The 27,088-nt window shown below is 49.1% G+C and overlaps 2 protein-coding genes across 7 annotated transcripts; one reads left to right on the top strand and one right to left on the bottom strand.

Moving 5' to 3' along the window:
- Positions 1 to 1,838: 1,838 nt before the first annotated feature.
- MFAP4 (microfibril associated protein 4) lies at positions 1,839 to 5,453 on the top strand. Of its 2 annotated transcripts, XM_081272045.1 has the most exons (6): positions 1,913 to 2,065; positions 2,375 to 2,456; positions 2,748 to 2,902; positions 3,489 to 3,585; positions 3,661 to 3,843; positions 4,191 to 5,453. In XM_081272045.1, exons 1-6 carry the CDS (start codon positions 2,060 to 2,062, stop codon positions 4,436 to 4,438), a joined length of 771 nt encoding a protein of 256 aa, XP_081128171.1. In that variant the 5' UTR covers positions 1,913 to 2,059; the 3' UTR covers positions 4,439 to 5,453. The 2 variants fall into 2 exon arrangements, with proteins under 2 accessions (XP_081128170.1, XP_081128171.1); XM_081272044.1 differs by having other exon boundaries at positions 1,839 to 2,065; positions 3,489 to 3,843.
- Positions 5,454 to 5,605: 152 nt separating this feature from the next.
- On the bottom strand, positions 5,606 to 10,373 carry MAPK7 (mitogen-activated protein kinase 7). Of its 5 annotated transcripts, none has more exons than XM_081272023.1 (7): positions 10,203 to 10,373; positions 9,704 to 9,993; positions 8,913 to 9,078; positions 7,212 to 8,290; positions 6,430 to 7,103; positions 5,958 to 6,091; positions 5,606 to 5,806 (listed from the first exon to the last, which is right to left on the bottom strand). In XM_081272023.1, exons 2-7 carry the CDS (start codon positions 9,933 to 9,935, stop codon positions 5,653 to 5,655), a joined length of 2,439 nt encoding a protein of 812 aa, XP_081128149.1. In that variant the 5' UTR covers positions 9,936 to 9,993; positions 10,203 to 10,373; the 3' UTR covers positions 5,606 to 5,652. The 5 variants fall into 5 exon arrangements, with proteins under 5 accessions (XP_081128149.1, XP_081128151.1, XP_081128150.1 ...); XM_081272025.1 differs by having other exon boundaries at positions 9,704 to 9,940; XM_081272024.1 differs by having other exon boundaries at positions 10,313 to 10,350.
- Positions 10,374 to 27,088: the final 16,715 nt, after the last annotated feature.

The raw sequence follows: 27,088 nt of genomic DNA, 5'->3' as shown, positions 1-27,088 counted from the left end.
GGAGGGAGTTTTCTGAATCTGCCTTGGTTCTGGGAACTGCCCAATTCACAAATCATTTTTGTTTTGTGTTGCTTTGTTCTCTTTCATTTCTAATTGCTCAAGTAAACTCTGTTGAGTTTAATTAGTTTAAGATTTTTCCTCTTGACAAGTAATTGTGGGCACTGTTCTTGGCACCTGACATGTATTATGTAATCCCTACCACACCCCTGAGAGATAGATACTATTACTATCATTGCACAGAGAAGAAGGCAGGGCACAGAGAGGCTAGGTAACTTGTCCAAGGCTACCCCTAACAGGTGGCAGAACCTGGATTTGAACACAGGTAGCCTGGCTCTAGAATCCCTAGGTCAAGACACAATAGTGAACAGAGGTATCTTCTACCAACAATCAGAGAACCAAGTTAATGAGGCCAACTGAGGTTCTTCTAAGTGGCTTAGATTATCTACTAACTCAGGGGAGGAGACCTAAGTCAGAGCTACTGTCTCACTTTGCTCTGAATATTTCATGTGTGCATACATTCAACTAATTTTTTTTTCAAGATACATATTATACTTGCAATCCACTGTCTGAAGCCTGTGTTTGCTACTGGCTGGGGAGGCAGAAACTGTATCCCCCAACAGTGGTTACAAAGCACAGCACATAGTAGATGCTCAAAAAATACTTGTTCTGAGTGAATTGGCATCAGCCCTACTCTGTGCCAGGCTCTAGGATGGGTGCTGGGCATGCAGATATGAGAAACACAGATCCTGCCCATGGCTGCTCATGGAGAAGAAATGGAGACAGGCGGGCATAGGAACAGTGTAGGCAAAGACACAGGGACCTGATGGTGAGGATTTGGGTGTGACCCGTGTTGTTTAGTTGTCATAAGCAATAAGCGATAAGATCCTGAAGTCCTGAAGGGAGGCCTGTTGTAGGCCAGAGCCAGACTGGACATTCCTTTCAAGCCCAAGGTAAAAAATTTAGCCTCAGTTCTGAGGCAACAGGGAGCCACTGAAGGCTTAAGCAGAGGAACACGGAGCAGCCATCTAGGGCAAGTTTTCTGGTGTGCGGAGGAGGGAAGGAGAACAAAAAAGAAAAAGCACAGAGATCTGTAAAGAAGCTGGAGCAATAAGCAGCCCTGTCGAGAGGAGGGAATGGGAGACAAGGATGGTTGGGAGGCAGAAAGAGATGGAGATTTGATGAAAGGCAAGAAAGAATAGGTGGGCTATCGGGGTGGAAGAAATAGGAAACTGGTTAAGAGGGGCCTGGGAGCAAGGCTGAGGTGGGTGGGTACCAAAGTGAGGGTTTGGAAAAAGGAAGGAGGGGTGGGGCTACGAGAAACAACAGTGGTCCAGATGGGAACTGCCGAAGGGGAAAGGAGGGGGCCCAAGTGGCCTGAGCAGGGGAGTGGGGCTGGAGAGGGGCCCTGGCTCAAGCTGGCGCAGACAGAGCATTTGGCCGCCTGCAACCTTGTGCTCATGGCTTAGAAATGTCCCAGTCCTGCCAGGAGACGGCCTGGCCCCTGCTACCCCTGTCCCCCACCAGCCCACGCAGACTCCCACATCAGGAGCTCTGAAGCTCTCCCACCCCCAGTCTTCTGCTCTCCTAGAGTGGGCCCCTCCTGGAACCCAGGTACACCTACACCCCCAGCCTCCCCGCTCAGTCCTCCCCCTGAATGGCTGATGAAACAGCCCAGGACAGGAGGGAGAGAATAAACAGACATGGGGGGGAGGGCTGTCAGGAAGCGGGGTGGACTGAGGCAGGCTGGGGCCAGCTGGGGGTGCCAGGGGCCCACAGGTCCAGCCAGCCGTTGGTGGAGTGGGATCCAGGCAGCAGTCTGAGCCCGAGCCAGGAGGGAGTTGACTGTCTGGTCTGCAGTGCCCTGCCAACGGGCCTAATGAGACCCAGGTGGTCCCCTGGCCCCTGGTAGTGTAAGCTGATGCTGGTCGTGTGTGGAGGGGGGTGGTTCTGCAGCTTCGGGAGGCGGGGCTGGGGCGGCTGGCCAGGGGCCCAGCACATAACTGGAGGCAGCTAACAGTCTGGGACGCAGACACCAGCAGCTCTGAGCCGAACTGACAGCATGAAGGTACTGGGACCAGGGTGGGGGGTTCGTGGCATCAGAAGGCCCAAAGCCCCTTGGCCACTCATAGGGAGAAGTCATTTGCCAGAGAGGGAACTGTGAAAGCAGAGGGGAATCTCTGGCAAGAAATTCTTTAAGCTTAAAGGGTAGACAGCCTTTCCTGAGAGTAGGGTTGCTGGGGAAGACAAAGAGGGACCAAAGGACAAGAAAAGGTTTCAGGCAAGGAGTGGCATGTGTAACGGTGCAAATGTAAAGAGAACAGGGGGTGCCTGGGGCTGGGGCCAGGGCTGAGCTGACTCTGTTTCCTGCCACCAGGCCCTCCTGGCCCTGCCGCCGCTGCTGCTGCTGCTCTCCACACCTCCCTGCGCCCCCCAGGCCTCTGGGATCCGGGGAGATGGTAAGCAGCCCCCCAGTCACAGATGCAGCACCGTGACCCATAGGCTGGGCTAGAAGAGGCTGCTCGGAAAGCCAGGCCTCAGTGCTGAGGCCCAGCTCTGCAAGGTTGTTTCCTTCTCCACAAAGTTGGGCAGGTGGATGAAATGATCTTTGGGCAGTCCTCCTCAAATAAATCTCATGATTTCCCACAACGAAGCCCTCTGGCCCCAGGGACTGGAACAAGCCGTGGGTGCTAGGGTATTCTCTCTGCTGTAAGCCTCTCTCCTCACTGTTCCCACTCTCTTACTCCTAGCTCTGGAGAAGTCTTGCCTTCAGCAGCCCCTGGACTGCGATGACATCTATGCCCAGGGCTACCAGACAGATGGTGTGTACCTCATCTACCCCTCAGGCCCCAGCGTGCCCGTGCCTGTCTTCTGTGACATGACCACTGAGGGTGGCAAGTGGACGGTGAGTAGGTGGTCCCAGTTGTGGGAGCCTCAGTTTCTTCATTGTGAAAAATGGGGTGATGATACCCAAGGCACAGTTTGTGAATGGCTGTCACTAATTGCTTAGGATACACTAACACATGTGACCATCACAATAGTCCTGGTAGTTGCTTTTCTAGATGAGGAACTAAAGCCCAGAGGTGAAGTTACTTGCCCTAGATCATGAAGCCAATACCAGGACTCACACCCAGGCACTTGAATTCTAGAATACCCCCCTTTATTTATTTAGGCAGTGCTGGGGATTAAACCCACACATCCCATGCTAGGCAAGAGCTTGACCACTGAGCTACACCCCCAGCCCTGATCACCTTTCCTGACTCTCATAAGACTGCATGAAGGGCCCACGTAGGTGCCAGTCAGTGCACAGCCGTCCCTCAAAGAGGAGCCTGGTGGCAGTGTGCACCTTGTTTTAACAATCTTTCCAACTCTCAGTCCTTTAATGAACTAGTCTCACATTGCAGGGTCCATGCCTGGGTGGGCAGGGTAGGTCAAGGCCCCTACCCACTGGACCTTCAAATCATTCCCCTTCCCTATCCTCTCGACTCCAGGTTTTCCAGAAGAGATTCAATGGCTCAGTGAGTTTCTTCCGGGGCTGGAATGACTACAAGTTGGGCTTTGGCCGTGCAGACGGGGAGTACTGGCTGGGTAAGGCATGGGCCTGGTGGGAGGGGGGACTGCTCCACAGTCAGGTCCTTGCTAACCAGCTCCCTTCCCCCACAGGGCTGCAGAACATGCACCTCCTGACCCTGAAGCAGAAGTATGAGCTGCGGGTAGACCTAGAGGACTTTGAGAATAACACAGCCTATGCCAAATATGTCGACTTCTCCATCTCCCCGAATGCCGTCAGCGCTGAGGAGGATGGCTACACCCTCTATGTGTCGGGCTTTGAGGATGGTGGTGCAGGTATTCCCTCCTGAAAGCTTTAGCAAGGACTGTTGGGGGAGATGGCTGGGCTGGCCCCCTCCAGGGCCCTCCTTCAGCCCTCCTGGCCTTGGAAGAGCCACAGCAGGCTCCAAGCCAACTCCAGCCAGTGTGTGCTTCAGCCACCCTGGCCCTGCTCCAGGCAACCCTGTGGAGGAGCAGCTGTTTCTCTGTGCTGCAGAGGCCCATCTACCCAACATTTGGCTCAGAGAGGGTGCTCCCATCCCACCATAATGCCACGTATGTCCCTCACTGTTGTCACCCTCTCCCTGCTAGCACAGAGCTCAGCTCCCTGCCTCAGCAGTCCTGTCCTTCCTCCTCTCTGCCAGGTGACTCCCTGTCCTACCACAGCGGCCAGAAGTTCTCCACCTTCGACCGGGACCAGGATCTCTTTGTGCAGAACTGTGCAGCCCTGTCCTCAGGAGCCTTCTGGTTCCGCAGCTGCCACTTTGCCAACCTCAATGGCTTCTACCTGGGTGGCTCCCACCTTTCCTATGCCAATGGCATCAACTGGGCCCAGTGGAAGGGCTTCTACTACTCCCTCAAGCGCACCGAGATGAAAATCCGCAGGACCTGAGGGGCTGGCCCCCCCAGGCTCCATTCCTCCCCAGCAACCCCCATCACTATGAATACTCCCTCTGACCTCTGATGCCCTGGGACCCCTCTGTTGCTTCTGCTGCTCCCTGAGCACCAGCTTCTCAAGAGGCCTTCTGACTCTCGGCCATGGCTGATCCCTATCACACACCCCAGGGCAAACATTTCTAAGCCAGGCCCTAGGAGCTCCCTTCCACCTGCAGCTAGCTACCAGCAGCACCCAGCCCTTTTCTGAGGTACAGTCACCCAGCCTGGACCTGGCTAGCCTCCATGAGACTGAGCTGCCTCCACCCTGTCCCAATAGCTGAGAGCCAGGAGCCACCTCCCAGGAATGCACTTGTGTGTCCCACTTAAGCCAGCTTCTCTACTGCGGGCCCCTGTGTCTGGGAATACTCTAGACCAAGCAGTGTAATCTGACCACCCCTGGGAGTATGCCAGGCCATTCATGCATGACCACTGGCACCCCCTGGCACCCCCTCTGGCCATTTGAAGAGTACCTTCCATCCTTGGCCTCCCTATCACCAATGTTCTCCCCTGTGGTGAACACCATGGACCTCACAACCATACTGCTTCTACCACCTGCCTGTCCCAGCCCCTGCAAAGCTCAATGACAAAACAGTATTCACCACAGGTACTGTATGTCACCCTGAAGTAGACATGGGCAAGGTAGGCATGGAAATGAGGTCCCCCAACTGCCCCCAGGGATTGAGGTTTGGCCATGTGAGAACACAGAGAACAATCTTTGGGGCTGAAAGTGGGCAGGGCATGCAAGGCTCAGTCATGGACCTTAAACAAATTAGCTTTGTGCACAAAAAATATTGCTTGGGTCCCCAACTGGCTCCTCCTTATACCCCTATTGGTGGTATACTGTCCCCATCTCCAAAAATGACACTTGGAGTCAGGCATTAAAAGGAACCTTGTATTTCACAGGCCTCATTTTGATGTCAAAAAGACTGTGTAATAATATTACAATAATAAAAATACAATACTGAAAAGGATTGCTGGGTGGAGTAGGGGTCTCCCAATCCTGTCATGGCTCGGTGGTGGCTCAGGTGGCTGCTTAAGGCTGAAGGGTGGGTCTGAGATGAACCTACAAAATAATCCAAGCTGAGCCTCACCTGCTCCCATGGGCCCTGGAGCTGGGTCCCGGAGCTGGGGGCAAGGCAAAGGCTGTGGGCCTGGCAAAGGCTGTGGGCCTTAGGGCTCCTGGAGGTCAGGCAGGTCAGCCAGAAGCATCGGGGAGTCCATCTGAATTTCACGCTGCAGGGACTCGATATCAGCAGGGTTCATGCCATGACCCTCAAGCCAGTCAGCAAGGAGAGAAGCTGAGAGGGAGGCAGAGTCTGCCTGGCTGCAGGGAAAGGGAATCAGGGATGGAAAAGAGAGAGGTTACAGCTAGCCTCAGCCAGCTTGGCACCCATCCCCATCCCATAGGTGAATTCTTCCACACCAGGAGCCCCTCCCCACCGCCCCATTCCAAGAGCTGGATCCAGCCGTCTTACCCATCCTGTGGCCCATCAGCCACGCCCATGTCGAAAGATTGGTTTAAGAATTCCTCCAGGTCAAAGCCAACACCATAGCCAGCCCCACTGCCCTTTGGAGTGCCTGAGAACACAGGGGGCAGGGGGTCCTCCACCTGTGGGGGATGATGGCAGGTTACAAACTAGCAAGGGCAGACTCAGGTGTGCAGGGCACCCTGTCCTGAGGCTGCTGACTACCCTGTTTGGGTATCCCAGTCTCAGTAATCACCAAGTACCAGCTAAGGCCCATCTCAAGACCAGGCATTTTCCAGAAAGTATTTTTGTCTCCCAACAACCTCTTCATTGGTATTGTTCCTTCTTCTAGCAAGGGAACAAGTTCAGAGACCTAAAAACCCCTTGTTGCTCAGTTTTCATGGAGCAAGGACAACTTCCTGAACCCATTTTCCCTGGGCCCAGATCCAGGTGTCCCCAAGGCTTGGGTCTTTCCTCTCACCTGGGACTTAGACAGCTGCTGGGTCACCAAGTTGACATCGGGTGATTCTGATGTAGAAGGCTGAGGTCCCCCCCCAGGGTCTAGAGGTGGTGGGCCAGATGAGAAGTAAGGCAGAACTCCTGGAGCACTGGAGCCAGGCAACCCAGGGGGTGGCACAAGTGACTGGGGGGCCAGAAGGCTACTGGAGGTGGCAGTCTGGAGTGCAGCAGGAATAGGTATGGGTCCCGGAGGGCCAGCAGGGTGGGAAGCAGGACAAGGAGGTGGGCAGGGAGGCTGGGGTGCAGGACCTGTGGTGGAGCCTGCAGGTTGTGGAGGAGGACCCGTGGGCTGGGCTATGGGACCAGGGGGTGGACTGGTGGACTGGGCTGGGGATAGCCTTGTTGCTGGGGCTGGGGCTGGGGCTGGGGCTGGGGCTGGGGGCTGGGCCATGCGAGTCCAGCGCTCTAGCAGGCTTCGATCATTGTCACTAAGCACCAGTCCAGCCAGGGGGTCAGTGGAAGGGCCCCCCGAGGTCCCAGCCCCCCGCTCCTTTCGCTCCCGCTCTTGCCGCCGCTTTTCCCGCTCCTTGGCTCTCTCTTGCCGCCTCCGCCGCTTCTCCTCCCGTTCTCGTTGTCGCTCCTGGGCCGTCACTGGCTTCCGTGGCTCAGGAGCCTCCAAGGGTGCACTAGGGCCATCTACAGGGAAGTTGAACAGGTAAGAGGTAAGAGCCTGTAGCCATATTCAAGCCAGAGCCCCCCACTAGCACCTCACTCCCCCAGCCAGTCACTATACCCATAAGGTACCTTTCAGCCGGCTCCGCAAGGACTTGAGCAGGGCAGCTTTGAGGGCTGCCTTGGTATTGTCTGAGATGGCGCCCTCTTTCTTTGGTGGGGCAGGCTCACTGGCTGGTGGAGGTGGCTGCAGGGTCAGATCAATGGTATCAGGTGCAGGGCCAGGGCATGGTGGTGGGGCTGGTGGGGGTGACTCCATGGCACAGTCCCCACTGGGAGCCCAGGGACTGGGCATCTCAACATCTGGACAGCCAGGCTCACTGGCCACAGGCTGCAAGGAAGGCTGGAAGCGGATCTGTTGGCGGATGCCTTCCCTTCGTGCGTGGAAGTCCTCAATCTCTGCCACAATGGCCTCCTTAATGCGTTCCCGGGTAAGGGCTTCACGGTCAAAGGCAAAGTCAAAGGGTGGGGCACAATCAGGCTCATCATCAGGGTCATGGTACTTGGCCAGGAAAGGATGGCGAAGAGCAGCAGCTGCTGAGATGCGGGCACTGGGTTCGAAACGCAGCATGCGGCCCAGCAGTGAAAGAGCCTGGCGGTCAGCACCTGGGTACACTGTCTCCCAAGGCACAGGCTGGCGTGGTGGCAGGCTCTGGATATAGGCCCGCACCCTTTCAGCCCCGACAGCTTGAATCACAGTTGGCGATGGGGTACCCAACACCATCATAATCAGTTGAAGCTGGTGCACGTAGTTTTTGCCTGGGAAGAGCTGGCGCCGGGCAAGCATCTCGCCAAAGATACAGCCCACAGACCAGAGGTCGATAGCCTGTGTGTATTCATGCAGGGACAGCATGAGCTCAGGGGCCCGGTACCAGCGAGTAGCCACATACTCGGTCATGAAGTACTGGTGTTCAGCAGGGGAGGTACACAGGCCACGGGCCATACCAAAGTCACCAATCTTGAGCTCACAGTTCTCATTCACCAACAGGTTAGAGGGCTTGAGGTCACGGTGGATGACCTGAGCCGAGTGCATGTACTTGAGGCCCCGCAGCAGCTGGTACAGGAAGTAGCGCACATGCTCCAGTGTGAGTGGCTGTGAGGAGTGGATGATCTGATGCAGGTCGCTCTCCATCAGGTCCAGGACTACATAGCTGAAAAGGAAAAGGTGAAAGAGGCATGTCCTAGCCTACCCACACCAAAGGGACAAGCCCCATCCTCACTAGACCCTCCTGACTCTAGACAGACCATGTTACCCTGGGACCCCAAAGAGCTGACAGCAGGGTAAAGAAGCAGCAGCACACCAGATTCTAGATTGCTCTACAACTTTTCCATGAACTTGGTTAAATCACTTTTCTCCCCAGATCTTCTAGTTTCCCCATAAAAGATGGGGTTCAACTATATCAGGGCTGGCGAGTAGGTTTAGTTTTGGAGATAACTCCATTGTTTGGTAGTGGCTGCTTGAAGTACTATGTTGAAAATTGTGAAGATTTGTCCATTTTCTGTAAGAAAGTATTCTATGATCAATCTGCTCTAGGGGTAGGAAGATGCAGTAGTAATATGAACATCTTATGTCTGCCCTCCTATATAGTCTATAAAACTGTAACATTTGTACTCTTCTTGAAGAATAACAGCAGTCCCTCAATATACCCTAAAGGAGCACTGGTCCTGGAACCATGGGAATTTTCTAGCCAGTCCTTCCAGAATTTTAGCAATAAGGTCCCTGCCTTCTGAAACAGTCCCAATTATGCCTCCCTTTCCTATCCCACTCCTTACACAGATTTGAATTCTCCATAGGGTACAGTGGGCCTCAGGATGTCCTTGATAGCAATGATATTATCATGTTTGAAGTGTTTGAGGATCTTCAGCTCCCTGAGGGTCCGTTTGGCGTTGGTTACCACATCAAAAGCATTCGGGATCTTCTTGATGGCCACCTGCTGGCCTGGAGAGCAGGGAAAAGGCAGATACCAGAGGGTACCTTGGAGGAACTGCAGACCCCTCTCAACACCACCCTTCTAGGATGCAAATAACAACAGCTATCATATACTGAGTTCCTGCCATACGCAAAGAACTTGCTAAGTAAGTTTTACATTATCAAATTTTACCTTCACAACTATCTTACAAGGCATGAACTAATAGCTCAAAGTTACAGATGAGAAAACTTGGCCCAGTAACTTGTAGATTGCACAGTTAGTTGGTGGGAGTGCTAGCTCTAATGCCTGGGCTCATTATCTCTCTCTGCACTTTCTCTCCATGTCAGATCTCACCATTCCCACCATGCAATTTCTTGCTCTGGAACACAGCTCTCTTTTAGACACCAAGGAACAAGCTCTCCATCTTGACCTAACCGGACTATCATTTTTCTCAGGAGAAATGGGCTGAAAGTATAGCAAAACCAGAGTTCCTGAAAATGGTGCCTAACTGGGATCCTGGCACCTAGTCAGTAAGTGCTGAATTGAACAAAAATTCACAGCCCAGCTTTCCTTCCTGGATGGCTGAGATCAGGCAGGTTTCTCACCACTTCTGGGAACCAGTTTCCACATCTGTGAGAGGCTCAGGAAGCTCACCAGTGAGGCGTCGGCGAGCAGAGGACACCACCCCATAGGCTCCATTGCCTATGGTCTCGATGATCTCGTACTCATCCCCCACGTCAAAGGTCACATCAAAGGAGCGGGCTTTGAGCAGAGCTAGGTTCTTGGCCGCAACAGAGGCAGAGGTATGGACGGGTTCTGCCTTCACCGGCCCGGGGGGCTCCCCAGAGCCGTCCTCGCCGTCTTCCTCCTTTAGGGGCTCGGCCATGATGCCTATATGGAGACGCTTGGTGAGGAGAGGTCGGCCTCAGTTTCCCCTCTGTGAGCTGGGAAGCAGAACCGGAGAATCTCTAAGTTCCCCAAACCGAGCACGGGGGCAAAAGAGAGAGGCTGGCAAGTAGCAAGCATCCTGCAGTGGGAATTGGAACCCCGAAGCCCAGAGGCCGGGTCGGGGTCCGAGTTGGGGGAGGGTGCGGTACGGTCCAGGAAGAAAGGGAGGGGCGGGGCACTCGGGTTTCCTCGGGGCCATACTCACCCAATGGCGCCTCACCCTCACGCCTCCTCAGGACTTAGACTTATGGAGGTCCCGAGGCTCGCCAACCTCCCTTCCCCAGCGGAGGAGGTCTCCACGACTCGCTCGCTTACTTGTTCAAGGGCCGCCACCACCACCCCAGCGTCGTCCGCTGCCCAGCCAGAGCCCCCCCGACCCCGCCCCCCAAGACCACGCTCCCTCCAGTCTCTGACCAATCGCTAAGCAGCTTCCCAGGAGGTTCCCACCCCTTCAATTTGCTGCTCCCAATCCGAGTTTATCAGCTAAGGAAACCACGCCTCCAGCCTTGCGCGCCCGCGCGCCCGCGCGTGCCCGCCGCTGTCCAGCTCGCCGGCGGGAGCCGCCCAAAGGGGGCTCAGCACTTCGCAGGGGTGCGCTCGCCTCCCCGCGCTGTCCTCCAACGCATGCGCGCTGGATCCTCGGGCGCCGCGTGAATGGAGGACAACGCCCCTGCACGTGTGCGCGCGCGCTCCCGTCAATCGGCTCGACCTCCTCGGGCCAATCACAGCTAGTCCTGCAAACTCTGGGAATAGCCAGGCTCCCAGGAGGGGCTGCGAAGGCTAGATCTGTTACCTTGACAACTAGCTCCCGAAATCCCTCTCCTTTTGGCCCCTTTTTCCTTCTCAGTACTCATGCCTAAGGCATTGTGCCCCCACTTTATTGGTCCCGGGAGTGACCCATCTCGTCCAACCACTGAGATCCCAGTCCTCCGGGATTCTAGAGTGACGGGCCTGCTGTCTCCACTGACTTCCGGTGGCTAATCTTCACACCGCTTCCTGCGAACCTGGTCTCCGCTCTCGGGTCCTTTTGGAGCGTTTGTCTCATCTGGTGATGGCAGCGCTTTGGGAGAGGCGTAACCAGAACCCGGTGGTTTATTCATTCACGGAGCAGCTTGTATGGAGCATCGTTCTTTGCGGCTCTGGGCGGAGGAGACAAAGGCGAGGTTATGTGAGAAAGGTTTTCAGCAGGGAGCTCAGAGTAGAGCTGTAAGAAGCGATCTAGGGATTGGAACTCCAGAGATGAGTGGGTTTCCACCAAGTGAAATGATATAGAAGGGCCCTGCAGATAGTAAAAGTGTGGAGATCGAAGAGTGGAGGGACACGAGCTTTTTACAGATTCTTTGACCGGTAAATGGAAGGCTGCGGATACAAGGATGGAACCCAACTGAGTCAGTGCCAGATTGAGCACTTATTCCTTAGGTCGCAAATGGAAGGCCCAAAGGTGGATCCAGACCAGAGTGATTTGTTTACATTCTCCACTGTTTTGTTGTTTTGAAAAATATTGTTATTTCTGTTCTATACTTGTTTTTGTGATTTGGCTTTTTTGTTTGGTTGGTTGGTTGTTTTTTGTACCGGCCATTGATCCCAAGGCACTTAACCACTGAGCCACATTCCCCAGCCCCTTTTTATATTTTATTTAGAGACAGAGTCTAGCTAAATTGCTGAGGCTGGCTTTGAACTCCCAATCCTTCTGCCTCAGTTGTAATCCCAAACAGCTGGGATTACAGGTGTGCACCAACCTGCCCAGCTTGTGGAGTTTTTTTGTTGTTTTTTTTTTTTTTTTTGCATTGAATTTTAAGTGACTTATCAAGATCTGTGTGTTAAGCTAGAAATTTAGACATTGCATTTTTTTTTTAACACAACATCAGGAAAAGTATATTTAGGAGTACTTGGGAAGCCCAGGGTAAATAATATTTGGTATTTAGACATGTAAACTGTAGGGGTAAATTATCATATGGGTCTTCTGAGTTAAGATTAAACTGTAGAGCTGGGGTTGTGGCTCAGCAGTAAAACCCTCGTCTAGCATGTGCGAGGCCCTGGGTTCTATCCTCACTACCACATAAAAAAAAAAAAAATAAAGGCATTGTGTTGTGTCCATATACACCTAAAAAATAAAATAAAATATATTTAAAAAATAATAATAATAAATAAATAAAATAAAGGTATTGTGTCCAACTACAACTAAAACACTACAAAAATTAAACTGTAAATTTATTTCTGACAGCATAACAAAAGCCAAATTATCTTACTTGATTTCCATTAAACATTAATAAATCATGCCCATGGGAAATGGGCAATTTCTATCACTAAGGTCTGACAATATTTCTTTGACAGTCTTCCTTTAGATAAGAAATTTAACACTCTTCCCTAACTCTGAAATATGTGCAGTACAAGGCCCAGCTGTGTCTCTCTGTTTAAGTAGAGGGCATTCAAAACCAAAAAACATTAAACACATTTTTTTCCAGGGGACTAAGACGATATCTGTCTGATGATCCTGTCTGACCCAAGAATAAAATGTAAAATGCCAGAAGAAATTAATAAACAGGTATCCTTTAAATACTTAATAAATATTTCATCTAGCCTGGATATACAAGTTGCAAACAGTTCTACACTCCCTGGTTAAAAATTCCCTGATTCCCATTTACTTTTCAAAACACTATGAGCTAATTTGCTTCTCTCCCCACTAGGCCCTGATTCTGTCCTAGAAAAGTCATCAATTATCTTCTCTAATTATAGTCAAGCCCAAAGAACATTCTTCAGTCCTTGCCTCATGGAACTCTCAGTTGCATATGACACAACTTACCACTTCTTTTTTTTTTCCTTGAATTTTATTTATTTATTTATTTTAGTTGTTGATGGGTCTTTATTTTTCATTTATATGCAATGCTGAGAATCAAACCCAGTGCCTCACATATTCAAGGTAGGCACTCCACCACTGAGCCACAACCCTAGCCCACAACTTACCACTTCTTTAAGAGAATTATTGAGTCTACTGAGTCAATATTAAACTGTAGGGGTAAATTATTAATAATGCATTCATAAGTTTCAAAATTCTAAAAGGATTAACACAGTGGAAAATCTTGGTCCCACTCCAAGATTAGAAAAAAGAAATACAAATATAAATTCTTATCCACCTTCCCTTTTGCATACAAAGTTTAGCATATACAGTTTTCCTGAAGATCATTCCATGTCAATAACTAAATAGATCCTTTACTTATTTTTAGATTTTTAAATTGGTTCTAATTAGTTATACATAACAATAGAATGCATTTTGATACATCATACATAAATGGAGTATAACTTCTCATTCTCTTTTTTTAAAATAACAGCTTTCAGAGATTACAATTCACATTCCTTTAAATTCACCATTTTATTGTGTACAGTTCAGTGTTTTTTAGCATGTTCACAGAGATGGACAAACATTGCCTCTGCCAAATCATAGAACATTTTCATCATCCCCAAAAGAAATCCATTACTAATCACCCTCCTTCTTCTTTCCCCCATTCCTGGGCAACCACTGAACTACTTTGCTTCTCAGTGGAATTCCCTTTTCTGAACATTGCATATAAATGGAATCATGTAATAGATGGCCTTTTGTATTTGGATTTCTTCACTTACATTGTGTTTTAAAGGTTAACTTCCGTTGCATTATGAATCAGTACTCCATTACCTTCTTGGGTGAATAATTTTCCATTTTTTATCCATTTATCAATTGATGGACATTTGTGTTGTTTGTGAATTTTTACTTTTATGAATAATGCTGATAAAGAAGATCTGTGTACAAGTTTTTGCTAAGATGTATGTATTTAGTTCTGGGTACATACTGAGTAGTAGAATTGTTGGGTCATAGGATAATTATATTTAACTTTTGAGGAACTGTCAAGTCATTTTTCCCAGCAGCTGCATCATTTTGCAATCTCACCAGAATATTTAAGAGCTTCAGTTTCTCAACATTCTCACCAACACTTGTTATTTTTCTCTTTTTGTTTATTACAGCCATCCTAGTGGGTGTGAAGCAGTATGTCGTTGTGGTTTTGATTTACATTTCTCTAATGATTAAGGATGTTGAACACCTTTTTATGATTTATCAGCCATTTGTCTTTGGGAAAATGCCCATTCATCATCTGTTCAAACACTTTGTCCATTTTTAATTGGGTAATTTGCCTTTTTGTTGTTGAGTTAAAAGAGTTCTTTGTATGTTCTTGATATAAGTCCTTCATAGGATATATGATTTACAAATATGTATTTCCATTCCTTGGGTTATCTTTTCACTTTCTTGATAGTGTCCTCCATAGCACACGTTTTTAATTTGAATGAAGTCCAGTTTCTCTGTTTTATCATTTGTCACTTATGGTATGGATATTATATCTAAGAAACCATCTCATTTTTTTTTTTTGCAGCTGAATAGCATTATTTTGTAAACGTAACGTATTTAACCAGGACCCAATATGTAGACATTTAGATTAATTCAAATCTTTGATATTGCAAGCAATGCCGCAATAAATTTTCTTGAACACAGCATTTTGTACATCACATGTATATCTGCAGGAAAAATATCCAGAGCAAGAGTGCCAAGTCAAAGAACATTGCACTTGCGATTTTAATAGCTAATGTCCAATTTCTATCCTTAGAGATTATGCCAGTGTACACACCCACCAGCAATGATAGAGAATGACTCACATGGTGCTTTTTCAAAGCATGGAATGATTTGCCTATGTTAAAAATGGAGCATATCCCATTCCTTACAAATTCTGATTTCTGGCTTCTTTTGGAAAAATCAGAAGATCTGTCAGCATCAGACTTTCAGTTCCACATGGAACTGATGGGATGGAACCCCACCAATGAAAAGGCATGGGCTCTCCAGTTCACCCCACCACTCCCTAACTGGTATAGTGTTTGATGCCACTTAGGACTGGACTTAAACATTATGCTCTGCATCTTATTAAAATCAGGAAAATAAAACAGAGAGGAAATATGTTTGAAAAAAAGCAAAACCAAGCATATTTCTTTGTGAGAAATATGATGTGTTGACACAAAATCCAACTCTCTTGGTTCACATCTCCTATCTGGCCACTATGGACATTGGTGCTCAAGATTCCTGGTGTAGGCTCCTGAAATACCCCGAAGATTTTCAAGTGTGGGAATGTCGTGGGCCATCCCTTTTTGTCAGTAGTCCCAGCATAGGCTCCAGTGTCTCCTCCCACTGGACAGGCTCAGCCAGGAAATAGAGTATGCCAGACCTGAGTCACCTGTCCACTTCTTGAAGTGGAGAGTACTCAGCCCAGCCAAATTCCTCAGACTATGTGCCAGTGAGGACCCTTTTCTTAAAGGAAACCTGAGCTTTAAGAGTGGTATGATGGACACTGGGCAAGTGGAAATAATGGAGGTGACCTAGGCATCACAGCCCTCTTTTCACTGGAGTGGGTTTCTACAGTTTTGTGGAGCACAGTGGGGACTCTCCACTGGGGAAAGCCACTCTATCCATATTATTACCTTCCTCCTATCCCAAGCTCCTAAGGTTTAAGAAGACACACTTTGATATCAACAGCACGTGGGCATAAATCCTTTCTCCTTTGTGATGTGTGTGTCAGAGGATGAATTGGGGAATGCATCATTAGCTCCAGTTACAACTGGAAAGAAAAATGAGCTCAGATGGGAAAACTGACCCCAGTCAGAAAGCATGGGGGGGCACCTTTGCTTCTAGGATCACTTGCGCCATTCTGCACACACACACACACACACACACACACACACACACACACACACACTTCATTGACCAATACTGACAACTGTGAGTAATTTGGTTCATTCTCGAAGCATGTAGGAGTAGCCAGGGAATAGGGGGAAGCCCAAGTGTTGAAAGCACAGGTCGCGACCTCGCCTGCAGAGGCCGATGACATCCCCTCCCAAAGTCCTGATGTCTAGGACAGATAGTCGTCAGTCTGCAGGACTCCACCCCATCTCTTCCCTGAATTCTCAGTGGTTTCTCCTGCTCCTGCTATCACCTACCTGGCAGGGTGGTCTTTGGAGGTCTCAGGCAAAATGTCCCTTTCCAAGAAGGGAGACCACTTTAAGGAATGAATCTGCAAAAGATGCTGCCTGTTGTCCATGGAGGGTATTCCAGGCACCAGCAGGATAGGTTGGGGAAGAGAGTTTGGGACCAGTAATTTCCCTTGTGGGCCCTTAGAACCCATCATAGAGGCAAGCACTGAACTCTACTCCCATCAGATGGTACCCTTGACAAGCCTCAACCCTCTGGGCCTTGTTCTCATTTTCTACATAATGGGATTGGTGATCTCTTCCTTTATCATACAAAAAGGAATCTCCTCATGAGCACGGTGAATTGGTCTGAATTTCAACAGGATTACAGGCCTGATTTGAACATGGATCCTGTTAATCATGCAAATGATGACAGCTAGTTTTAGGCAGGACTCTGAGTAAACCGGAGTGAGGAGCCCCTGGCTGGAGGCAAGGCAAGCCAGGGCTACCGGTCTCCCTATCCTCAAAATGGGAAGATCCTTGAAGGCTGTGTCAGGCTCCAAGTAACAGAAACTCACCAACCATGGCTTAAACACTTGAAGATTCATTTTTATTTCATCATTAGAAGTCCAAATGACTTTGCTGACCCGGGTTTAGCAGCTCAGTAATGCTTATCAGGAATTAGACTCTTTCCACTTTGCTATCATGCTCTTGATACTGTGCCTCTCCTGCTTCATGGTTTAAAAATAATTGCTGCATTCCTACCATCAGGTGGGAGAGGGACAAGGTAGCTCCATCTGTTCCCTATCATCATGAGTGCAAATGCCTTCCTGGTATTCCCCAGCAGATCTCACTCAGACAGAACTGTGTCACATGGCCACTTTCAGCTGCAGGAAGGCTCGGGAATCATTTAGGTAGGAACATTGCTGCCCCCAATCAGAGCTTATTAGAAAAGAAGAGGTCAAGAAAAGACATTGAATAGATGGCTCACAGGCAAAGGGAGACAAGCAAGAGGGTAGGTGAGAGGCACTCAAGTGCTCAAGACCAAAATTAGGCATCTTCGAGGGGGCCTTACAAGCTGACAGCCTGGGGTGTCAATGGGCCTGGGTTCCCCAACAAACCTCTCCAGACTTGTCCATTCTGGGTTGAGGCTTGCCAAGGGCACCAACTGATGGGATTCAGTTCAGTCCTTTTTAAAGGCCCACAAAAGGAGTTCCCTGATCCCAAACTCTCCTCCCCAACCTGTCCTTTTGGTGCTTGAAATACCCCCATTGACAACAGGCAGAGAGGTGAAGCTTCCCTCTACCTAGAGCCCAGGGTCTCCTGGGAAACGAGCAGTAGGGCCAGGCATGGCTATGAGACTGGTCAAGAGCATTCAGCCCGTTCCTTGATCTCCACGCCCCCCACCACAAAACCCAACACTCTCACACACAGTCACACCATGACACATGTACTCATGTATCCACATGTCCACATTCACGGAAGTGTGAACATGCTCAGACCCCCATGGGGATGCCCTCAAAAACACAGGGACAGCACTCTGCTCACAGATTCACACCCACAGACACACATTGCTCTTACATATACATTTACGTTCTCACACAGAGGGATTTGCATAAACACACAGATTTGCATAAATACACGTACACACAAAAGCACACCTTCACACTCAGGGACCGAACATACAAGTGCCTGGGACAAACTCTGGGTACCAACACAGGAATCTGCACAAACACTCAAGGACAACTCATACACAGGACACACAGACCCACACACACGTTCCTCCTTCCTCCAGTTCTCCCTGATCTATCTTTGCCTCAACACCGAGAGGCCATGACAACCTGTCTTTCCCCCATGTGTCCTGGAAAATAGGAGGGAATGATTTCTTCCTGAAAGTGCCTTACACATAGGGCATGGAAGCATATTCCTTCAAGGAGGTAAAGGCCTGCTATGAGGGCCAGGGATTATAAAAATCCCAGATCTGGGGAGCCTGTTTGGCAGAAAGGTGATGGAATGGGGGTTCTAGAAGGTGCTGCCTGGGGCTCAGCTCCAAAGCAGTGTGGCTTGATGAGGGCACAGGCTATGTTGTGGGTGATCTGCTCACAGGATGTGTAGCAGCCCAGTGGGCAGCATTTGCATTCAGCCATCCCTACAGGGACAGAATGATGAGGAGTATGTTTTTGATGGAGGAAACAGCAAGAAGCAATATCCAGGAACTATCTGTCCCTGACTTCCAGAGGCCTAACTGGATGGGGTGACCTCATGAACTGATGGCTCCAGACACAGCCTGGGGCTTCCCCCTGCTTCCACTGCTCTTCACAGCCAGGCCACTAGGGTCTGGGGACAGCGAGATGGAGCTCATTTTGTCTCAGTGCCTTACGTTCCATCCTGAATGCCTATATCAGTCCTGAGGCTAGGTACTTTATAAAGAAAATAGGTTTATTTAGCTCACAGTTTTTGGAAGCTAGAAGTCTAAGATGGGGTGGCCTCATCAGTTTGGCCTCTGTCAAGAGCCCCCAAACTACATCCCATCGTGGTAGGTGGTATCATGGCAGGAGTACATAAAGAAGAGATCACCTGGTGAGACAGGGCCAGAGAGATTCAAGGGCCAGGCTCACTCTTTCACAACTATCCACTCTCAAGAGAACTCACTTCTTAAGACCTCCAAAACTGTGAGCTCAATAAACCTCTTTTCATTATAAAGTGCCCAGAAAGGATTAATACAGGTGTCATTAATCCCCTCTGAGGGCAACACCCCCCAATGACTTAATTGCCTTGTATAGGCCCCACCTTTTACCAGGCCCATATTACCTCCCAATCTTGCCACCCTGAGGCCCACACCTTCAATACATGAACCTTGGGGGGACAGGCCACACCCCAAACCATGGCAGCACCACTGTCCTCAGTGGTTGACCCTGAAGCTGACGTTGCCCATCACAGAACATTGCCCAACACTATCCTTGGGTGTAGGGAGGTGGAGAGTTATATCTGTTCTCTATCCTCTGAAAGAATCCAAATCTTTGAAGGATGCAGATAATAAATGTCATCAGAGATGTCAACCCATAGCCAAACGCCCGTCCTCTTGGCTTCTTTCTCCTCCTGGTCCTCCCCATCTCTCTGGCATGGTGGCACCTGCAGATTCAGACCAGTGTCCTCTCTTCCCCGCCCTCTGCTTCTTCTCTCTCCATCAGACCATGTCCAACCCTCCTCCAGATCCACCTCCAATGCTCCCCCGACTTCTCCCCGTGGATACCTCTAGAGCTTCCTCTACACACATCTTTCAAAAAACAACATGAGCCATTTCCCTGCCACAGCTTGCCCATCACATGAAGTAAACCCTATTACAGAGCCTGTGCATGAAGAATTAAAGGAGGATGACTTCACCGTGTCAGTCAGTGAAGGGACAAGATTCCCCGAGTCCAGGGTGTGGTGGCAATTCTAGCTTGTCTGGCTTCCTGTGAGATCATCCCTTCCATCCGTCTGTGATCTGCTCCCTATCCAGTTTCCTCTCTCAGATTTTCAGGAAATGACTGAGGAGCATGGCAGGTCCAAAGGCAGTTGGGGTGTGGACCAGGGTGGGGGTAGCTAGGAACCCTGCTCTGAATATCCCAGGAAGAGAAAATGGCCCAAGGACTGGGCAGGCAAAGTCAAGCAGGGACCATCCAGAAGCAATTGAGAATCTCTATCTTCTCTCATCAGGCACCTGGATGTGGGGTTGCTAGATAAAAATATAAGACAAGATGCCCAGTTAAATTTGCATTTAAAAAAATAAGAAATACATTTTGAGTTATATATATCCTAAGTATTGCATGTGTCCTATATGTTCATTTTCTTGATGTGATGGCCCTATCTGGATGACCACATCCTCCCAGGTGTTTTCCTCACAAGGGATGCTATAAAAACCCAAAGACACTTCACATCCCTCCTCCGCTCAAACCCTCCAGCAACTCAGGCCTTGTGTTACCTGGGTCTGCCAAGTTCTCTGACCTCATCTTCTAGGCCAGCAGTATGCTGACAAAGTGGCTCTATGAAAAAAAAAAGTAATAAAGCAAAAATATTTTTTAAAAAATAAAGCTCTGAGTTTAGCATTGGTCAATTTCCATGGTGTAAATATTCCTTCTTTGGCTGACTCCTAGTTGCCAACACAACCTCACTGAATGCATAGATGGGAAGAGATTCACAAATGTCTCCACCAAGTCAGTGGAACCTCCAAACTCCCCAGCCTCCCAGCCCACTTTCTTAGGAACAGCCAGCCACCCACACACACATGGATTCCAGACCAGCTCTACTCTCACCTTGCTTGTGCAATCTTGTTAGGGCCTGTTGGGTCTCCTGTGCAAGAGTTATTAACTTCCACCTCCTGTGGGGACTAGAGTGGGGACTATGTGGCTAAATAGCCAAGAAAGTACTTGGCAATCTCTGCAGTCCCTAAACAACACAAGGAACCCACCCCACCCCACCACACTCCACTATTTCTTGGTGTGGGGTGGGGAGTGTAACTATTAGAACCAAGTCTCCTACAACTGTCAGAGGTACTTATGGTCAGCCACAATGATGTAAAAGACATAAGTCATGGTTCTGTTGATTTTGAAACTGCATAAAAAATCAAAAATTTTCATCAAGTACAAAAGAAAACCGGGGTCACTTTGATTTTCCACTTAGATTCTCCTTGACCACTGCATGGATATGGAAACATTTTATTGATTTTAAAACCACATCTGGGACATGCTTTTTTTAAAAAAAAAAGAAATAAAACCATCCTTCTGTCTTCCTATATTCCAGCCTGGGCAACTTCAGTGCATTTAACAAATATGTTATTCTGTGTTCTCCTTGTTCTCAGCAGTGACTTCTCCCAGAGAGCCTCTTCCACTCTTTCCACCACCTCTCTTTGGCTGTAACTCCTGAAAGAAGATGGAATGGTTATCACAGAGGAAGGAAAACCATCCATCCAGGACCCTAGAGAGCAGCCAGTAGTGCCACCTCCCACAAGCTACATGACCCAGACCACACCAATGCCATACCATGCCCCAAAAGTAAGAAATTAGCCAGGCATGCTGACATGTGCCTGTGATCCCAGTGGCTCGGCTGGATGAGGCAGGAGGAATGAGAGTTCAAAGCCAGCCTCAGAAACTTAGCAAGGCCCTAAGCAACTCAGAGAGAACCTGTGCTAAATAAAATGTTTTTAAAAAGGGATGGGGATGTGGCTCAGTGGTTAAGCACTCCTGGGTTCCATCCCTGGTACTAAAAAAAAAAAAAAAAAGTGAGAAATTAAAAATAACCAAAAATGACTCTTCTTTGATTTACCTAGTGACTTTTAAAAATTTACCAACATGATGAAATACAGAGATCTCCAGAAATGTGGAGGCTTAACATCTATCTTTTAAGAATGGGACGTTCAAGCAACTGTGGACCCCAAGGCCTACAACTGGGAGTGGTGGCCTAGTGGTACATGAAGTTATGGCCCATCAACAGGCATTCCTGCAGACTGGCTGGGCATGTTTCAATCAGGCATCTGATCAGATTGGCTGTTGCCTGTGTTTTGTGTGTGTGTGTGTGTGTGTGTGTGTGTGTGTGTATGTGTGCGCGCGTGTGTGTGTTGCTAAGAATTAAACCTAGGTCCTTCTGCATGCCAAGCAAATGTTCCACCACTGATTTATTAGCCTAACCATCGATATTTTAAATACCTCCCAACCTCAACAATTATTGGGATCTAAAACACACCCTTTTATTCCTCTGGTTATTTTTACAACTGAACTGTTATGTCTTCTTAAAGCAGATAAATACTTCTGTTGGTCCTGGCTTTCATTAGAGGCAGAAAATGAAAACTAGATGTGGAGATCAGCTTTTTAAACTCAACAGAAGCAGGCTAGGGATGTGGCTTAGTGGTAGAACACTTTGCCTAGCATGCAAAGTGATTTCAGACTGCTTGATTTTTAGACTGGTTCTTTATGGAAGTGAGGAATCAGCTAACTCAGCGCTTCATTCTAACTGCCCTTGCCATCCCATCCTATGACCCTGGAATGACAGATACTCAAGTTCCCAGACTCCCTGGCTGCTAGAGGTCTCCATGAGGCTAATGGGCTATGTGTGGAAGTCTTCATCCAACCAATGGTGCATGTCCCATCCTACATGGAGTCTTGCTGGGAATCCCCTGGCTACCCCCTCCTTCTGCCTGGAACATGGGCACTACATCTGGAGCAGAAATAGCCATTGTGGTCATGAAACAAAATCTACACGCTAAAGAGGAGGTGAAGGCGGAAAATGGAAGTTCAAGTTCTGGTCCATCTTGATGTTTGAGACAAATGACCCATATATATTTAAGCCCTGGTTGGGTTTTCTGTTACATGCTGTTGAACTTTGAGACTAACTGCCATGTCATGTGTCCAGCATGTGAGTTGCTGGCACAGTTAACATATTTGGCCAACATGGAGTTTGTATCCATTGGGTTAAAGACGAATGTTTTTCAAGGACCTACAATGTTTTTAAGAATTTGGCTCGTGATCCAATTTGCCTGTCTACACTACAAGCTGGACCCCAATTGCACCATTACCTTTGCCTTCATTTACTGAGCTCTGCTAGAGAAAGTCTTATGATTCCCACTTTCCTGGAAACTAAGATTCAGAGAGATTGAGAAATCAATCCAAAGTTACACAGCTGTTGAAGGTCAGAGTGTGGATTGGAACCCAGGCTGCCTGGCTTCTCTAAAGCGCCCTCTGCTGGTTAACTCCTAGAAGAAGCTGCTCTATGAGCTTCCTTCCTTGAACTTGAGGGATTAAGGGGTCATGCTCAGCCCCTGAGTGAACCCCTTCAAATGACTTAATGGGACAGTGAGATAGTCCAGGCAATGCCCTCCTTTACTAATGAAAAATATGAGGTCCACAATAAGGCAATAACTGGCCCGGGGTCAAACTCCATGACAGGAATAGGCTGAGGGCCCTGTACCCCATTCTCTGTCCCAGACCCATACCTGCTTATGCTGTTGTTCTGCCAAAGCCTGGGGGCTCTGAGCGTCCTCTCTCTACTTCTGATTCTAGGCCCTTCCTCTAGCTGAAACCTGAGGGCTCAGGTTCACAAAGTCCTAGAGTCCTCCAGAGTGTCCTCAAAGATCCTCCACTGGTCCATTCACTCATGAACAGGCCCTTAGTGGTGGTTCCAGTGCACCCACCGTCCACTGGACACCAGAGAGCTGAGTCTGCTCAGGGAGAATGAGTCAGACCACTAGTGAGGTAGTCTGTGACTGAGGGACAAGGGGAGCCACGAGAAGGTCCCTGAACCAACTTGGAGGGTCCGGAAAAAAGGCATCCTGGACAAGAGGGCGTTAATCTGTCTCTTGAAGTTCATTAGAAAGCTTTCAAGCAGAAAAAGCAGAAAGGACATTCCAGGTACCAAGGAATAGCATCTGCAAAGATGAACGGTACAGAAGGCTACTGAATCATACACTTCAACCGTGGTTGACTGTAGGGTATGCAAATTTCTCCTCAATAAAAAATAAACCCAGGCTGGGGTTATAGCTCAATGTAGAGCCCTTGCCTAGCACTTGTGAGGCATTGGGCTTGATCCTACATAAAAATAAAATAAAGGTATTGTGTCCATCTACAACTAAAAATATTTTCAAAAAATAAAAATTAAAACCCCTCACCATTGCTAAGAAGGTGGTGCTCAGGTATCTAGGGCTGGGAGACTGAGGTGCAGGCAAGATGAGGTAAAGGCAGGAAGAAGGGGCTGAGGGATCCACTAAGGACAGGCCATAAGCCTGGTCTAAACCCCAGGCTGTAGAGATTCCTAGAAGAAGTTGCTCTAGGGACTTTCTCCCTTGAATTTGAGGGAGGGAGACTTCACACAAAGTTGGGTTTTGAAGGTTGAATAGGAATTCTCCAGGTAGATAAGATGTGTCCCCTCCACTGAAGGGTAACATGCAGAGGCAGGAAGAAAGAACGAAAGGTTTTCCAGAGGAATAACTTGGGGACTTGGAGTTACAGGGACCCCCCCCAGTTCAATTCCCCACTCTGCTTCCAGCTCACTGTGATCCTGAGAAGTCATTTCCTCTAAGCGTCAATATCCCCCAGCTGTGCAGGGGAGCTAGGAGCCCTGGCCTTGTGGAGGCCAGCAATCATGGGAGCTCAGAGCTTCACCGGATATACAGAGTATGAGTGGTTATCTATCTCAGCCAGTCACTCTCTCTGCCTCTCACCTTAGATGAAAGGCAGGGCTAAAAGGAGTCCCTTGTCCCATATAACCAGGATGGGATCCTGGCAGGAGGAGCTGCAAAGCCCACCAGTACCAAGGTCTGTAAGCAGGATGTCTACCCATAAGTCTGAGCTCAGGCCCTGCCAGGACAGCTTCCTCTTTCCCAGGCCAGTTCTCCTTTGCCCAGTGACATAAGCCTTATAGGAGCAATGAGGAGGAGACACTAGACTGAGGAGGAGGAAGCCAGACCCAGCTGGAGATCCAACCCAAGACAATCTACAGATATGGCTCCTGCTGCTGTTGCTGTTATTTGGTAAAGAGCTGTGGGTGAGGGTGGAGAAGTGGACCGGAAAGGAGAGAACTGTCACAGAGGGGACTGTCCAAACCCAAGGTCTCTTAAAACCAGTAACCTGCTGGGTGGTGGTGCACATTTGTAATCCTAGCTACTTGAGAGGCTGAAGCAGGAGGATGGCAAGTTTGAGGCTAGCCTGGGCAACTTAGCAAGATCCTATCTCAAAATAAAATAAAAAGTCTGGGGATATATCTGAGTGAAATAGTGACCTGGGTTCAATCGCCAGAATCACCCCGCCACCAACAGATACACACATTTTTTTTTTTTTAAGCCAGTAATCTGATCTTGGGTTTGGGCAGCAGGAACCTGAGTCCAGAACAGAGAAAGTGATAGGTAGCCAAGGTGTCTAATGTAGAGGGAGGAGCTCCATGCAGATTGGGCATGACCTTTGAAGATCCCAAGGAAGGTCCTGATTAACAGGATGTAGTAAATGGGGGGTACTCTAAAGGAGGCCCAGCTGCCTGAGTAAGGAGTGAGTTTCCTGTCTTGACAGAAAAGCAAGCAGAGGTGGACACTCATCTATTATGCACCTCTGGGTAGGAAGAAGGGAGCAGGTTGTGGGGCCATGGGGGTGGGGAAGAAGTTTAAGGAAGATTTCACAAAGGTGGGTTTTGAAGGTTGAATAAGAGTTCTCTAGGTAGATAAGTCAGGGGATGAAATGCTAGGTAGAGGAAACAGCATGAAAAACCATATACATCCCAAGAACTATGTTTAGGAATAAAAATAGCTAAAAACATAGCCAACTGCAGTATGTTCTAAGCACTGGACATCTTTAATTCTCACAACACTTCTCTGGTTGTGATGAAGAAGCTGCAGCCAATCAGATTTCAAACTGGAGGGGTGAGTGGCAGCTAGGCTGCAGAGGTCAGCAGGGGGTAGATGGCAGGTTTGCAGAGCCCCAGGACCCAGAACTGAGTCCTGAGGCCTCATTCATCTAAGGTGTAGGGCCCAGACACATGGCCTTGGACGGCAAGCATCTTCCTAGACAACCAGTAGCGCTGTGAGGGAGCCTTCATCTCGCGAGACTGGGTGCTCACAAGTGTCAGCTGCTTTGGCAGGGGCAGCCCAGGGTGATGGACAGCTGGTCCAGGATGGAGGCCCTCCACCTCCCCTTTACCCACTTTTTTCCACAGCTGGCCTCAATCTCACTTCATCATGACCCTGGGTCCAAATCAATTGTGGTTGGACACGTGTGAGATCAAGTCTGGCACAGAGGAGCTGCTTCTGTTCCCAGAAGCCCCCAGTGGCTCTGGGTTTGGTGGTCTGGCCCTGGCACAAATACCAAAACTTCCATTTCTCAACAGTTCTGTGCAGCCTGTGCCTCTGGCCACCCGGCCTCAATCTTTCCTTCTGTGGGAGGAGTGCCACGCCCAAGGGTTTGGACCTGATATTGGTAAGGATGGGAGCAGAGGCCGGGATGGTTGAGAGTGGTGGTAAATGCTGGGTTGGAGGAGGTTGGCAGGATGGAGTTGGGGAGTTTTCAGGGGTAATAATCCTCAGAGTCCCCGAGCCCCAGAGAATGGGCTTGCTGTGGACAGCTGCCTGTTAGCACCACAGATATGGGGATGCAGGGGGAGAGGATGGGAGGGACACCCGGCTCTGCCTCAATCTGCTGCCATTCCCATGTCTGTATGGATGGTTGACACTGGACACTACCTTGTCAGCCTCAGTGCATCCCACATCCTGATGGTCTTCAAGCTTTCCTGATGGTCCTGTGTGAGAGTTCAATAGAGGAGGGGTTGTGCTAAGAGTGAGGTGGCAATAGGGAGTGTCAAGGAGGACCGAAAGGAGCCCAGGAAGGTGTCTAGGGGCAGGAAGCCAGAGGGCTGGAGGGGGTGTGGGTAGGGAAGTTTGGCATATATTAATAACCAGCCAAGCTGGACTGGTGCACAACCTGAAAGTCTGCCTGGGCTGAAGTTCTGCCTCCACCTCACGCAGATTCCTATGTCCCACCGTGCGAGCTGCACAGTATTCAACTGAAACTGTTGCACATCACAGACTGCAGATGGGCCTTTCTTCCCAATCTGACTGCCCCAAACTTGATGATGTTCTGCCTTAGGGCTCCCAGTGCACAAGGCCTCCTGAAGATCCACCTGAACTGGTGGTAAGGATTCCAGAAAATCCTGAGACTCCTTGCTCAAAGTCCCTTCTAATACCATTAGCCTCAGACCAACCACCTTCCCACCCTTACTCTGGTGTTTCCCATTCCCCAGCACCCAGGAATCAGACTTATCTATACCCCTGAGAGTCATCCAAAGCTTCTGCCTATTGGTAAGATTCCCCCATTATGTAACCAGGTTCCAAACTACCGGATGTCCCTAGTTTTTTGATAATGGAAGCATTTTACCAAATTTTGTGCAATACCAAGCCTCAAAGCCCACAATAAGGAAAGTTGAGTGAGGCTGGTAGAATCTGTGGGAGAAAGCATTGTAACTGCCAAGCTTTGGTGTGAGAAGGAGAGGAAGGGGGTATGAGCAAGTCCCTGGGGAGTTAGACAATTCTTTCCCTGGGAACATGTGTGGCACCCGAGTCCCAAATTATCTGGCAACCCCTTGTATCAGATGTGTGACCCC

Source organism: Spermophilus citellus, assembly GCF_964194105.1.
Source record: "Spermophilus citellus genome assembly, chromosome: 17".
NCBI lineage: Eukaryota > Metazoa > Chordata > Mammalia > Rodentia > Sciuridae > Spermophilus > Spermophilus citellus.
Note: the sequence above shows the minus strand (reverse complement) of the source record. Positions and strands in the feature narration are given on the sequence as shown.